Here is a 15,062-nt window from a genome sequence, read left to right as displayed (position 1 = left end):
TCCTCTTACCTCAACAGCAGCAGCTCACAACTCTCTCCCTGTCATGTGGTGCTCCATCTCCATTGATTTTTTTTTTTTTTGAGACAGAGACTTACTCTGTCACCCAGGTTGGAGTGCAGTGACGTGATCTCGACTCACTGCAACATCTGCCTCCTGGGTTCAAGCCAATTCTCCTGTCTCAGGCTCTTGAATAGCTGGGATTCCAGGCGTGTGCCACCATACAGGCCGATTTTTGTATTTTTAGTAGTGACGGAGTTTTACCATGTTGTCCAGGCTGGTCTCAAACTCCTGACCTCAGGTGAGCCACCCAGCTCAGCCTCCCAAAGTGCTGGGATTACAAGCGTAAGCTACCGCACCCAACCATTGATCTTTTTAGAGTTCTTTGAAACTGATTGTCTTCTCACCTGAGCCTGTGGACATCCTGTTTTCAATTGCCTTGACTGCTGTTCTTTCTCATCTGTGCCTGACTGAATTCTACTCCTTCAGGGTCTTCTTTAATGCCATTTTCTTAGGGAAGTCTGATCCGTATCCTCAGTACAGCCACTATGTTCTTTGTCATCATTGCACATTGCATTTTTCCTTGGTAGGACTTACCACAGCTCTAATTAAATAATAATCTGCTACAAATCAAGTGGAGGAGCTGGGGCTTGAACAGAAGTCTTTCTGAGTTTATACTCCATGCTCTGTTCTGCATGCTACAGCTCCTTCCCACGCCGTGCTGCCTGAAGCCTGGCATCAGCAGTGTGGTCCACTCTCCCACAGACCCTACCTAGAGCACTGTGACCAGGGGGTTCGTCTTTCATAGAACCCACTTTAAGGAGCTATTTTTTAAACCTCTTTTCCCATAGAATGTGAAGACCTCCAAGGTGGCACATGTAAGCTCAGCTTCCACATCTCTAAGAGCTAACATGGCTTCCTCCTTGACAGCCCTTCCAATTCTACCTGCTGAGTGTGCAAAGAGTAGCCAGAGAGGTTTGAAAATGGTCCTGTTTGATCTTTCTGCCCCCGATATCACTCGTATGTTCTGTGTCTGCCCTGCTGTCATCAAAACTGGAAAAGTAGCCAGTGTTAGACCAAGAACTAGAATTCTGGGAACATGATTTTCTAAGTCATTCATCACTTCCCATGTCTCTGCCCAGGCTTCAGAAATGACTTAATGCTGATAGGCTATCTGTGATTCTGCAGACACTCACCGCAGCACATGGTGTCCTGTCTCTCTGCCACTTTGGTCTAACACTGCCCACAGGATCACTACGACTGGGGCCTGCGAGCCATCAAGTCTGTGCTGGTGGTGGCAGGATCCCTGAAGCGAGGAGACCCTGACCGGCCTGAGGACCAAGTCCTGATGCGCTCCTTGCGGGACTTCAACATCCCCAAGATTGTCACAGATGACATGCCCATATTCATGGGCCTGATCGGGGACCTCTTTCCTGCCCTGGATGTCCCCCGGAGGAGAGACCCCAACTTCGAAGCTCTGGTTAGGAAGGCGATAGTGGATCTGAAGCTCCAGGCTGAGGACAACTTTGTGCTCAAGGTACATGTGGTTTTTCCTCCCAGGATTTCTCTATCTCTTACTTATTTTCCTGTACAATGAGTTATCCTTCATCCATAATCCAAAGGGTTGTTTCAGATGTACAGATATGTACCTAGTTAGTAATAACTCAATTCAACAGCTCTTCACTGAAGATGCACAATGTGGAATGCATGGTGGGGAATATAGGGGAAAGTTGGAGGATCTTTACTTTATAGCCCTTTCCAGTCTGTTTGGGGTACCTCAGCCTGAATGCCAACTCTCTGCTCACTCATCCACAAATGGAAGGACAAAGACAGAGGCCAAGGTCTGGCCACATCTACAGAGGCTCCACTCAATTCTACTACCCTGGATAGAGACTAGCAGAGGAGAACACCCCTCTCCGTCTCCTGGACAACACAGCGCAGCAACTTATTTAACCTTGAGGCTTACCAGATACTGGAGAAACCCAACAACATGTGAGATAAAGACAGATTAACAGACAGAAAGACAGACAGACACAGACACACACACACACCAAAAACAACCAGTGAAAATAACAAAGAGAACATTTTTAAACTTCTAATTAACATCTTTGAAGGAAATAATGAAAATGATATCCATCGAACAAGAATTAGATGCCATTGTAAAAACAAAAAGCACTATCAGAGAATTATAAAGACCTCTTTTAAATGTAAAATTGTATCATTGATGGCATTCAAAATTCAGTGAAAGGATGGAAAGATAAAGACACCCTCCCAGGATAAAGCTATAAACAGTATTATGTATTATGTGTCTTCATATGGTAAAATATTCACACATGCACATACACACACAGAGACAAAAAGTGTGAGAAACTAGATGATATATAGAGGATCAATTTAGGTTATCCAGTATGTTACCAGTAAGAATTCTAGAAAAAGGTCAGAAAGCTAACTAGAGCTGGAAAGGCATGTATCAACATTGGAAAGACAGAACTGAACAGAATGAGTTTGAATGGATCTGTGCATTGACATATCATCATGGAATTTCAGAGGTCAAGAGTCAAGAGAAAAGAATAAGTCTCCTAGGTGAGTGAGAAAGTAGTACAAGTATATTAGTCCATTCTCACACCTCTATAAAAAAATACCAGAGACTGGGTAGTTAGGAAAGAACTTTAATTGACTCACAGTTCTGCAGTTCTGGGGAGACCTCAGGAAACTTACAATCATGGCAGAAGGCAAAAGGAGAAGCAAGTACCTTCCTCACAAGGCAGCAGGAAAAGAGAGAGAGAGTACAGGGGAAAGAAAGAGCTGCAGACACTCTTTGTGTTCCTTGTACAGTGCATTTCTCCTTTGTAACATTTATCACAGCTCTATTTAAATAACGTTTTACTAAAAATCAGGTGGAGAGGTCAGGGCTTGAAATGAAGTCTAAGTTCAGACGCCATGCTCTGTTCTGCAACTACACCTCTTCCCTTGCACCACGCCGGTTATAAAACCATCAGGTCTCATGAGAACTCACTCACTATCACAAGAACAGCATAGGGGAAACCACCCCCATGATCCAGTCACCTCCCTCGGACACATGGGGATTACACTTCAAGGTTTGGGTGGAGATACAAAGAAAGCTAAACCATATCAACAAGTGTTCCAGGAAAGGAATGAAATTCAGGAGGAACTCAGAATCTCTTATCAGCTAAACTGGATACTAGAGAACAAGAAAACCATTCCTTCAACTTAAGGGAAATGATTTCAAGACTAGAATTCTGTACAACCAAATTATCATTCATGCTATTTACAGATTTATAAATGTTACTTCTTATACACCCTTTTTGAGTAAGTTACTTAAGGACATACTACAGCAAAACAAGAATGAAAAACAAGAAAAATATTGTGAGTTCAAAAAATGCAAGAATTGAGAAAAAAAAAATCCTGAAATGACAGCTGTTAGCAGGCCTAGAAAGCAATCAGTTCAAATTAGAGCAGGAAGTCAGTAGTCTCGGAGAACAGAGAACTTTAAGAAAAGTGAACTTATTCAAAGCAAGAATACTTATTCAAAGTAATGAGCTGAAAGCTCTTATGTGTTTTATTGAACTTCTAGGTTATGGGGACTATGATGGTTCATTTTACATGTAAATTTGTCTGGGCCACAGAGTACCCAGATGTTTGGTCAAACATTACTTTGGGTTTGTCTGTAAGGGTTGTATAAAGTTCGAGTTAAACATGTGAATAAGTTCTGGAGATCCACTGTACAGCATGATGACAATAATTAAAAAGATTATTGCATACTTGAAAATTGCAATGAGAGTAGACCTTAAATGTTCTTAGCACAAGAAAGTGATAGGTATGTAAGGTGATACATATGTTAATTACTTTGATTTATGTCACATTACTTTGATATATGTCACAATGTATACATATATCAAAACATCATATTATACACATAAATAAATGCAATAGTTATTTGTCAATTATACCTTAATAAAGCTTGGGGAAGAAGAGAAATACAATGTTTATACATTCTACAACATGACTGAAAACATCATTCTAAGTCAAAATGAACCAGTCACAGAATACCACATATTATATGATTCTATTTATATAAAATGTACAGAACAGACAACTCTTTAGAGGTAGAAAGTAGTAGACCAGGGGATGCATAGGACAGAGATAAGGTGGGAGTGGGGATTGACTGCTAATAGGTATGGGGTTTTCTGTTAGGGGTGATGGAAATGTTCTAAAATTGGATAGTACTGATAGTTCCACAACTACGTGAAGATACTAAAAGTCATTCAGTTGTACACTTCAAAGGGTGAATTTTATGGTACACAAAATATATCTCACTAAAGTTGTTGAAGTAAAAAAAGAAAAGATGATGGATCTAGAAAGCAATTTTAAATCTTTCCTGTATTGAGTATGGCATCTCTGTTAAATCCCTTGTTTATGCAAACAAACAAAAGTCTGGGAATATAATACAATCTCCATTCAGGAGCCAGAGCACCATCTCCCTCTTCCTCTCCCTCTTTCTCCTCTTTCCTCCCTTTTGTCTTTCTTTTTTCTCGTTCCTTCCTTCCTTCCTAATGCAGTGACCTCAGGTCAATTTCATGCTTAAAACCTCCAAGTGCACCAAAAGAGAGCCTGCATAGCCAAGACAATCCTAAGCAAAAAAAAAAAATAAAGCTGGAGGCATCACGCTACCTGACTTCAAACTATACTACAAAGCTACAGTAATCAAAACAGCATGGTTCTGGTACCAAAACAGAGATACAAACCCATGGAATGGAACAGAGTCCTCAGAAGTAACACCATACATCTACAACCATCTGCTCTTTGACAAACCTGACAAAAACAAGCAATGGGGAAAGGATTTTCTATTTATTAAATGGTGTTGGGAAAACTGGCTAGCCATAAGCAGAAAGCTGAAACTGGATCTCTTCCTTACACTTCATACAAAAATTAACTCCAGATGGATTAAAGATTAAAACATAAGACCTAACACCATAAAAACGCTAGAAAACCTAAGCAATGCCATTCAGAACATAGGCATAGGCAAGGACTTTATGACTAAATACCAAAAGCAATGGCAACAAAAACCAAAACAGACAAATGGGATCTAATTAAACTTAAGAGCTTTCTAATTAAACCAAAGAGCTTCAGCCTGAAATGCTGTCAGCCCCTGAGGCTCTCAGCTCAGTAGGCTGTTGGCCCCCTGGATAGACCCACTTTACTGTTCTATCTGGGTATCTGCCTCTCAGTTCCTTCAGTGCCACCTGAATGGGGGACTCTACAGCTGAGCTGGCTCATGGTATTGAAGGATAAAACTGGAAGGCACACCCTTTCAGATGAGAAGACCTGTTAGAAAGCTTCTTTTGCTATTAATTAAACTTAATAGCAAAGCAAACTCATTACAGCAAACTGGCAACCAACAAATGGGGAAAAAAATTTGCAATCTATCCATCTGACAAATATCCAGAATCTACAAAGAACTTAAACAAATTTACAAGAAAAAAACAACCCCATCAAAAAGTGGGCGAAAGATATGAACAGACACTTCTCAAAAAAAAAAAGACATGTATGCAGCCACAAACACATTTTAAAAAGCTCATCATCACTGGTCATCAGAGAAATGCCAATCAAAACCACATTGAGATACCTTTTCAGGCCAGTTAGAATGGCAATCATTAAAAATCAGGAGACAACAGATGCTGGAGAGGATGTGGAGAAATGGAAATGCTTTTACATTGTTGGTGGGAGTGTAAATTAGTTCAACCATTGTGGAAGACAGTGTGGCAATTCTTCAAGGATCTAGAAATAGAAATACCATTTGACTCAGCAATCCCATCACTGGGAATATACCCAAAGGATTAGAAATTATTCTATTATAAAGACATGCACATGTATGTTTATCGTGGCACTCTTCACAATAGCAGAAACTTGGAACCAACCCAAATACCCATCAATGATAGACTGGATAAAGAAAATGTGGCACATATAAACCATGGAATACTATGCAGCCATAAAAAGGATGAGTTCATGTCCTTTGCAGGGACATGGATGAAGCTGGGAACCATCATTCTCAGCAAACTGGCACAAGAACAGAAAACCAAACACCACGTGTTCTCAATCATAAGTGGGTTTTGAACAATGAGAACACATGGACACAGGGAGGGGAACATCACACACCGGGGCCTTCCATGGGGTTGGGGGGCTAGGAGAGGGATAGTAGGGGTTGGGTGGATTGGGGAGGCATAACATTAGGAGAAATACCTAATGTAGATGATGAGGGGGATGGATGCAGCAAACCACCATGGCATGTGTGTACCTATGTAACAAACCTGCACAATGTGTGCAACCTGTACCCCAGAACTTAAAGTATAAATTTAAAATGTTAAATAAATAAAATAAAAATAAAAAGCCACTCAACAATGTAAAAAAAAAAAAAAACCTCCAAATGCTTCCCATCATACTTAACGATGAAATTCCAACTACCAATTTCTGCATATCTCTCTCTCTGGCCCTTGCTTGCCTCTTTTATCTCATCTCATGCCACTCCCCCATTTTTGCCCCTGGTCTTTCAGACCTCTAAGCTTAATGCTGAACTTAAGACTTTTGCACTCATGCTTATTGTACCTGGGATGGCTTTCCCTGCTGTCCTTCACATGGTTGACTCTTTTTCATGCATATCTGAGCTGAAGCCTCGTTGGAGGTTCTTCCCAACTCTCTCCTCACCCAGCTGAAAGTTACTTCTGAACAGAAGGAAGGAACAGATACAGGAAAGAGCACCAATTAAGAGCTCCAAGTAGTTCTCTGGCTGGACTCTGTGTTGCAGGATAATAAATAAGAGTAGTGTCTGATGTTGACCAGACTGCAAAAGGACCTTAAGAACCAATCTAAGGATTTGTATTTCCCGCCAAAGCCATGGAGAACAATGAATGGGACAGAATGAAGGCAGTGGCTGGTCAGATTTTTATTCCAGTAAGTGTGCTCCTGCAATCGTGTGGAAAGCTGCACCTAGAGTCAAGCCAGTGCAAGAGAGATGAGACCTTCAGTGCCACCATTGTCCCCACAGGACTCCTGACTCCAGCCCCACCAAACTACCTGGTCAACCAACCACATCATACTCTGTCACACTGCATGTCTGTACTGCTGCCTCTGCCTGGAATTTCCTTCCTGCTCATCTTCTGGGTAAACTCCTATTCATCCCTGGAGCCCTTGTTCAAATGTCCCTCCTTTGTGAAGCCTTTCTTGTTTGATTTATGTGTACAAAATCAGTTGTTCCCTTCTCTATTTCCACAGCACCTTATAAATACCTCTAAGATAGTATTTACCATCTTACCTTAGAATAATTTGTGAATGTGACTTTCTTCTCCACCATACTATAAGATCATGGAGAGCAGAAGGATGGCATCTGAATCCTCCACCTGGCACACACTGTAGCACTTGGTTGGTAACTAATAATTATATCACCGAATGATGAATATGTGAACAAATGAATTGTGTTGCCCATATATTTCAGACCTCCTCACATTCTTGGGGTGGATACTCCTTCCTTTATTGACTTCAGGTCTCACTTCAGATACCAGCTGGGCTCACAGGAGAGCAGTGGGATAGAGGTGAGTCACAGGCTGGTCCCGCTGGCTGAATTTCCTGCCTCCCCAGGTGGTCCAGCTGGAGGAGCTCCTGGCCGTGCGGCACTCTGTATTCGTGGTGGGTGGCGCTGGTACAGGCAAGTCACAGGTTCTGAGGTCCTTGCACAAGACCTATCAGATCATGAAACGGCGCCCCGTCTGGACTGACCTCAATCCCAAAGCAGTCACAAATGATGAGCTCTTTGGCATCATTAATCCAGCCACACGAGAATGGAAGGATGGTAAGTGTGGGATTCTCCCAGGAGAAAGTCTTTGCTATCCTCAGAGTCCCTGTGGTGCACTTGGATACTGTTGGGTGAATTGCAGAAGAGAACATTGGGCTGATCTGTTTGGGACTGCAGAAGGCGATGAAAAGGCCAGTAGAAAGGAAGAAACCAATTTTGGCTTGGAGAGAAACTTTAGTTTTTCAGATATTCTTTCTCTTTGGGGACTTCTTCCTTCTGGAGAGTGCCTTTAAAGAGGATAAAGCAGTGCAGGCATTCAGCTGTAGTTCACTGATTCTGGAGCATGAGCCATGGTGCAGTGTTCACACTGCTGGCTGGGCGCAGTGGCTCACACCTGTAATCCCAGCACTTTGGGAGGCCAAGATGGGTGGATCACAAGGTCAGGAGATCGAGACCATCCTGGCCAACATGGTGAAACCCTGTCCGTACTAAAAATACAAAAATTAGCTGGGCGTGGTGGCATGCGCTTGTAGTCCCAGCTACTCGGGAGGCTGATGCAGGAGAATCACTTGAACCCAGGAGGCAGAGATTGCAGTGAGCTGAGATCTTGCCACTGCACTGCAGCCTGGCAACAGAGTGAGACTCCATCTCAAAAACAAACAAAAACCACTGCCTGGCAGTAGACTCAAAGCATGTATTGGGTAGGGAAGTCTATGGCTCATTACCAAAGAAGTGGTGCAGTCTGGCTTCCCACAAAGGACACCACTCACCTATTCAGTGTTGCTCCAGCCGTGATGGGGAAGCTGCATGCTACAGAACCTTGTGGCCATGCCAGGCCCCTGATGATTTTCCATTAAATCCCAGGAGGGCCCCTAGAACCATATTCCCTTCTACAGTGATTCAGAGGACCCCAATCCTGTGTTTGCTGGGTGCTGATCTCAGCCTTACCTTCAAAGAACTGAACATCACCAGTAGACGTTGTAAAGGGTCCTTTGGCACTGGAAGAGAGCAGAAAAGAAAGCTGAGGGAAAAGAAGAGAGGTCCCTGAGCTGATAAGGGCCTCTTTCTAAAACCTATGTGGCTTCTGAAGTGAGGAAATCTCAGCCCCCTTCTGATGTTTAAATGACCACATGGGGTCAAACTTTCTGGATTTCTCTAATTTAGGAACTTTCATCTGAGGTGTAGAACACAGTGATTTAACAACCAGAGTCTAATTTTTATTTTGCTGTTAGTGAGACTTAGTATTTTTTCTTATTATTAATCTTAGTAATTTGCTCTTTTGTTATTTTCTATTGTTTTTTATCAGTTTGTAAGAGTTTTTATATATCAAAGATATTAACCCTTTATCTGTCACATGCATTGCTAATGTTTTTCCAACCTATTCTTTGTCTATATATACTTTATTTTGCCATGCTCTTTTTAACAAAGGAAATTATGTCTGTCTAGTCTTTTTAGCCTCTGGAACTTCTATTAGTTTATAACTCTTTAGCTGCTGATATAGTATCATAAATTTGGTCAAAAAAGATTCTTTTACATTAACATTTTTTATCCATCTGGAATTTATGTTAGGGCTTAGTATGAGGTAGGGTACAAAATCAACTTTATTTTCTTCCAGATGGATAATTGATTATAACCACACCAGTTATTAAATTATCCTTTTCCTCTGAATTTAAATACCAGCTTGTCATTTATTAAATTCCATATGTATATTGAGATCTGATTCTGAGCTTTCTATTCTGTTTGACTCACCTCTTTATTTAATCCTATACTAATATCATTTTATTTCAGTTACAATCATTTTATAACATATTTTAATATCCAATGAGGTAAGTCCCTCCTCAATAATCTTTTGTAATTGTCTTGTTTCAAGCACTTCTTTTTTCATATTAAATATATGCTCAATAATGTAATTTAAAAAATTTAACTCTGAATTCTAGTTAAAATTTTATTAGATTTATACATTAAATGGGGAAATTAACAAGGAAGATATAATAATTACAAGTCTGTATTCACTAACCAAGATAACTTCAAAGTAAATGGAATATAGCCCTTAAAAATGTTCAGGGGCCAGGTACAGTGGCTCATTCCTATAATCCTAGGGCTTTGGGAGGCCAACATGGGAAGATTACTTGAGGCCAGGAGTTTGAGACCAGCCTAGGCAACATAGTGAGACTGTCATGTCTTAAAAAAAATTAGGAGGACTTTAAAAGAGTACAAATATAACAAATTATTTTAATGTTATTTATTTGTTATTTGTTTTTTATTTTCAAAATTAATTCCAGTAAACAGAAAAATAAGCACATAAAGGAATTGGCAATTATATCATTAAAGTCAATATAATACAAAGTTACAGAGCTTTTCATCCCATAAATAGAAAGTAATTCTTTCCTGGTTGGTTCATGTAACATTTCCAAAAATTAAAAACGTAATTGGCTACAAAGAAAGCTATAATGAATTCAACAGCATCAATTTACAGTTCACATTCTCTGATAACAATAGAATACAATTTTAAAAAATAGCAAGAAAGTCACCAAAAATGATTTTACTACTTGCAAATCAAGAAATGCTCTTAATTCCTGTATCAAAAAGAAAATTTAATTGCAAACTGTCTAGGACACAATAAAAAAATACTTCATGCAAGAAAACCTATGGGATTCATCTAAAACCTATAAGGGAAAACTTTTTAAACTCACTTTATTATAAAAGGTAGGCTAGAAGTAAAGGAAGTTAATATTTGTCATAAGAAATTATTCAAACTAAACAAAGAAAATGAAGGAAAATGAATTGATAAAAGCTGAAATTAGTCACTAGGAGGAACACAAAAAGATATAAAAGTTAAATAAATGTAAGTATTGGTTCTGTAAAGAGCAATAAGATACATCTATTGTGTGAGTAATTAATGGGGAAAAAGGGTTAAATGTACATATAATTTGAAATTAACAGACAAGACTAAAGTAGCAGAAGATATTTAATTAATGACACATAGTTGAAAAACTAAAAGAAATAGATGAACCCCTAGCAAAATATAAATTAATACAATTTCCTCATTAAGAAGTGGAAAACTTGGGCCAGGTGCGGTGGCTCACGCCTGTAATCCCAGCACTTTGGGAGGCCGAGGTGGGCGGATCACAAGGTCAAGAGATCTAGACCATCCTCGCCATGATGAAACCCTGTCACTACTAAAAATACAAAAATTAGCTGGGTGTGGTGGCACACACCTGTAGTCCCACCTACTCAGGAGGCTGAGGCAGAAGACTCGCTTGAACCCAGGAGGCAGAGGTTGCAGTGAGCCGAAATTGCCACTGCACTCCAGCCTGGCGACAGAGCAAGACTCCATCTCAAAAAAAAAAAAAAAAAAAAAAAAAGAAGTAGAAAACTTGAGTAAACTAATGAAAAGGAAAATTTAAAGAGAGTAGAACAAAAAAAAGATAATTTCAGAATTATGAAGAGATAACTCAAATTATTTTTCAGGACAAGATTAATATTGATATCAACTTTTACGTGGAGTAAATGCAAATATGTAAATGTAAATGTAAATATGTAAATGTAAAAATGTAGATATTGATATCAAATTTTACGTGGAGCCAAAAAAAACCAGTGTTACTCATTAATACAGATACAAAAATTCTAAATAAAATATCAGTAAGTAGAATCAAACAGTATCTCAAAAATAATACGCTTTGACCATGTAAAGTCTATTCCAGAAACTTAAGGATGGAACAATTATTTCTCACAGTATTAACATAAAACATTGACAAATTAAAGAGGAAAATCATTTGATCACTAAATAGATACTTCAAATGCAATTCATACCTAATGGAAAGTTCTAAGTAAAGTAGGAATAAAAGGAAACTCCTAAAATATAATAAATGCTCTGTACCTTAAGCTGAAATGAAAACAAAGTCATTCTGAATAATGATACAGTAAATCTCTATGAAAAATAAGGGACAAGTCTGTGTTGCCTATTGTTGACATTATTGCTTATTGGGTCTAGAAAATGCAATAGGACAAGAAAATGAAATAGATGGTATAAATTGGAGGAAAGAAAAAAATAAGTTAGAGGAAAGGAGAGAAATTATTGTTCAGTTTATTATGCAATTTCGTACCTAGAATATTTATGAGACATTACTGAAGAATTACTAGAATTAATAAGAAAGTTTATTAAAGGTAATTAACATAAAATAAATACACAAAATAAGGTAACTTTTCTCAATAATGACAAGTCAACTAAAAATAGAAGTACAGGGGGAGAAAATTCCTTTCACAGTAGCAGTAAAAGCCATGAGATATTTAGGAACACATTTAACCAAAGACCTACATTTAAAAGCTATAAAAATGTATTAAAACCATAAAACCATATGTGAATAAATGAACAGACATGCCATACTATTAACTGGGGAAGGTGTAATATCATAAAAATCAATTCTGCCCAAATTAATATATAAATTTTGGGTAACGACAATGAGTATCATATGAGTCTTCTTCCAAAGCCTGTGTTTGGCAAGATTCGCCAAGACTGCAATTACAAAGCATGAAAACTCTACCTTAAAAAGTTTAATGTAATTTCATCAAGTTACAGTTACTTGCTGAAATGATTCACTTTGTCACTTAAAAAGCTAGTACTATCAGGCATTGTTCTTGTTCTTGTTGATGTTATGAAAAGACTAAAGCACAGGGAGAATGCACCTTGGGCACTGCCATGTTTTTGCAAAGCAAGATACAAAAACCAGGTCTGATCTGCCTTTCCATGTTCTATGTACACCTCCCTCTGTGTGTTGTAGCTAGAGGGGGAACGCTATGTTTAAGTGAAAGAAGATTGATGATGAAATGGAAAATAAAGTATCAGTGGTTCCTTTTAGGATTGTTCTCTTCCATCATGCGGGAGCTTGCCAACATAACCCATGATGGGCCCAAGTGGATTTTACTGGATGGCGACATAGATCCAATGTGGATTGAGTCCCTGAATACTGTCATGGATGACAACAAGGTATGAAGTTGATCTCATTCTTTTTATGGCTGCATAGTATTCTATGGTGCGTATGTACCATTTTGCCAAAGATAATGGACTCCTACTCTGTTCATGCTGCTGCAAAAGAATTCTATTTTATGATTAAGTAGTATTCCATGTGATAGACATAGATATATATACACATCACCTTTTTTTTTATTTTTGAGTCAGAGTCTCACTCTGTCACCCAGGCTGGAGTCCACCTCCATTCATGTTCCCATGAGAAACATTATCTCATTCTTTTTATGACTGCTAAGTAGTGTATATGTACCATATTTTCTTTATCCAATCTGTCATTTGTGGGCATTTAGTAGTGTATATGTACCATATTTTCTTTATCCAATCTGTCATTTATGGGCATTTAGGTTGGTTCCATGTCTTTGCCATTGTGAAGAGTGTTGCAATAAACATTTGTGAGCATGTGTCTTTATAGCAGAATAATTTATATTCCTCTAGATATATGACCAGTTATGAAATAATTGGGTCAAACAGTAGTTCTGTTTTTAGCTCTTTGAGGAGTTACCATACCACTTTCCACAATAGTTAAACTAATTTACACTCCCACCAGCAGTGTATAAGTGTTCCCTTTTCTCACAACCTCACCAGCATCTGTTCTTTATTGACTTTTTAATAATAGCATGGTGTGAGATGGTATCTCATTGTGGTTTTGATTTGCATTTCTCTAATAATCAGTGATGTTGAGCTTTTTTTCCATATGCTTTTTGGCCACATGTATATCTTCTTTAGAAAAGTATCTGTTCATGTTCTTTGCCCACTTTTTAATGGTGGTGTTTGTTTTTTCCTCATAAATTTGTTTAAGTTCATTATAGATGCTGGATATTAGTCCTTTGTCAGAGGCATAGTTTGCATATATTTTCTCCCATTCTTTAGGTCATCTGTTCACTCTGTTGATAGTTTCCTTTACTGTGCAGAAGCTCTTTAGTTGAATTAGATCCCATTTGTCAATTTTGCTTTTGTTGCCCTGGCTTTTGGCATCTTTGTCATTTGTCATCAAATCTTTGTTCATTCTTATGGCCAATATGGTATTTCCTAGGTTGTCTTCCAGGGCTTTTACAGTTTTGGGTTTTACATTTAATTCTGTAATCCTCTTGAGTCAATTTTTGTATATTGTGTAAAGAAGGGGGCGAGTTTCAGTCTTCTGCCTCTGGCTAGCAAGTTATCCCAGCACCATATATTAAATAGGGAGTCCTTTCCCCATTGCTTGTTTTTGTCAGCTTTGTTGAAGATCCGATGGTCCTAGGTGTGTGGCCTTATTCCTAGGCTCTCTATCCTATTCCATTGGTCTTTTTGTCTGTTTTTGTACCAGTACCATGCTGTTTTGGTTACTGTAGCCCTGTAGTATAATTTGAAGTCAGGTAGCATGATGCCTCCAGCTTTGTTCTTTTTGCTTAGGATTGCCTTAGCTATCTCCACTCCTTTTTGGTTCCATGTGAATTTTAAAATAGTTTTTTTCTAGTTCTGTGAAGAATGTCATTGGTAGTTTGATAGGAATAGCATTGAATCTATAAGTTGCTTTTGGCAGCATGGTCATTTTAATGATTTTGATTCCTTCCACCCATGAACATGGAATATTTTTCTCTTTGTGTAATCTCTGATTTCTTTAAGCAGGGTTTTGTAATTCTTTTTGTAGGGATCTTTCATGAGGAAGTACTTTAAAAGAAACAGTATTCATATGAAATGTAAGTTCTTTTCCTTTAAGAATTCCATTGTTCCAATATGGTCTAGTTCATTCAAATCATTGACATCAATTTAAAGTGTTTGAATAACTTTTTTTTTCCTGATTCAACACACATACACACACAGGCACATACACACACAGAGGGGTAGTGGTAGAAACTGCATAGGAAGAGAGAGGATTATTGTAGAAAATTTAGAAAATACAAATCACAGAGAAGGAATGTACCAGTTCGTTTTCATGCTGCTGATAAAGACATACCTGAAACTGGGTAATTTACAAAGAAAAAGAGGTTTAATATACTTACAGTTCCACGTAACTGGGGAGGCCTCACAACTGTGGCAGAAGGCGAAAGGCACATCTTACATGGCAGCAGACAAGAGAGCCAAGTGAAAGGGGTTTCCCCTTATAAAACCATCAGATCTTGTGGGACACTCACAACCATGAGATCAGAATGAGGGAACCACCCCCATGATCCAATTATCTCCCACCGGCTTCCTCCCACAACACGTGGGAGTTACGAGAGCTACAATTCAAGATGAAATTTGGATGGG

The 15,062-nt window shown here is 38.8% G+C and overlaps 1 protein-coding gene across 4 annotated transcripts in view; it reads left to right on the top strand.

The window, feature by feature from the left end:
- Nucleotides 1-15,062, top strand: part of DNAH9 (dynein axonemal heavy chain 9) — a 361,130-nt gene that overhangs the window by 136,963 nt on the left and 209,105 nt on the right. For all 4 annotated transcript variants that reach the window (XM_032280243.1, XM_032280245.1, XM_032280244.1 and 1 more), the window contains 3 exons: nt 1,247-1,534; nt 7,651-7,861; nt 12,664-12,791. In XM_032280243.1, coding sequence (XP_032136134.1) covers nt 1,247-1,534; nt 7,651-7,861; nt 12,664-12,791 — 627 coding nt within the window. The remainder of the gene's footprint in view (nt 1-1,246; nt 1,535-7,650; nt 7,862-12,663; nt 12,792-15,062) is intronic.

Source organism: Sapajus apella, unplaced genomic scaffold (assembly GCF_009761245.1).
Source record: "Sapajus apella isolate SASKATOON/1434 unplaced genomic scaffold, GSC_monkey_1.0 scaffold12, whole genome shotgun sequence".
Classification (NCBI taxonomy): domain Eukaryota; kingdom Metazoa; phylum Chordata; class Mammalia; order Primates; family Cebidae; genus Sapajus; species Sapajus apella.
The sequence above is the reverse complement of the archived record's forward strand: the minus strand, read 5'-3'. Positions and strand labels throughout refer to the sequence as shown.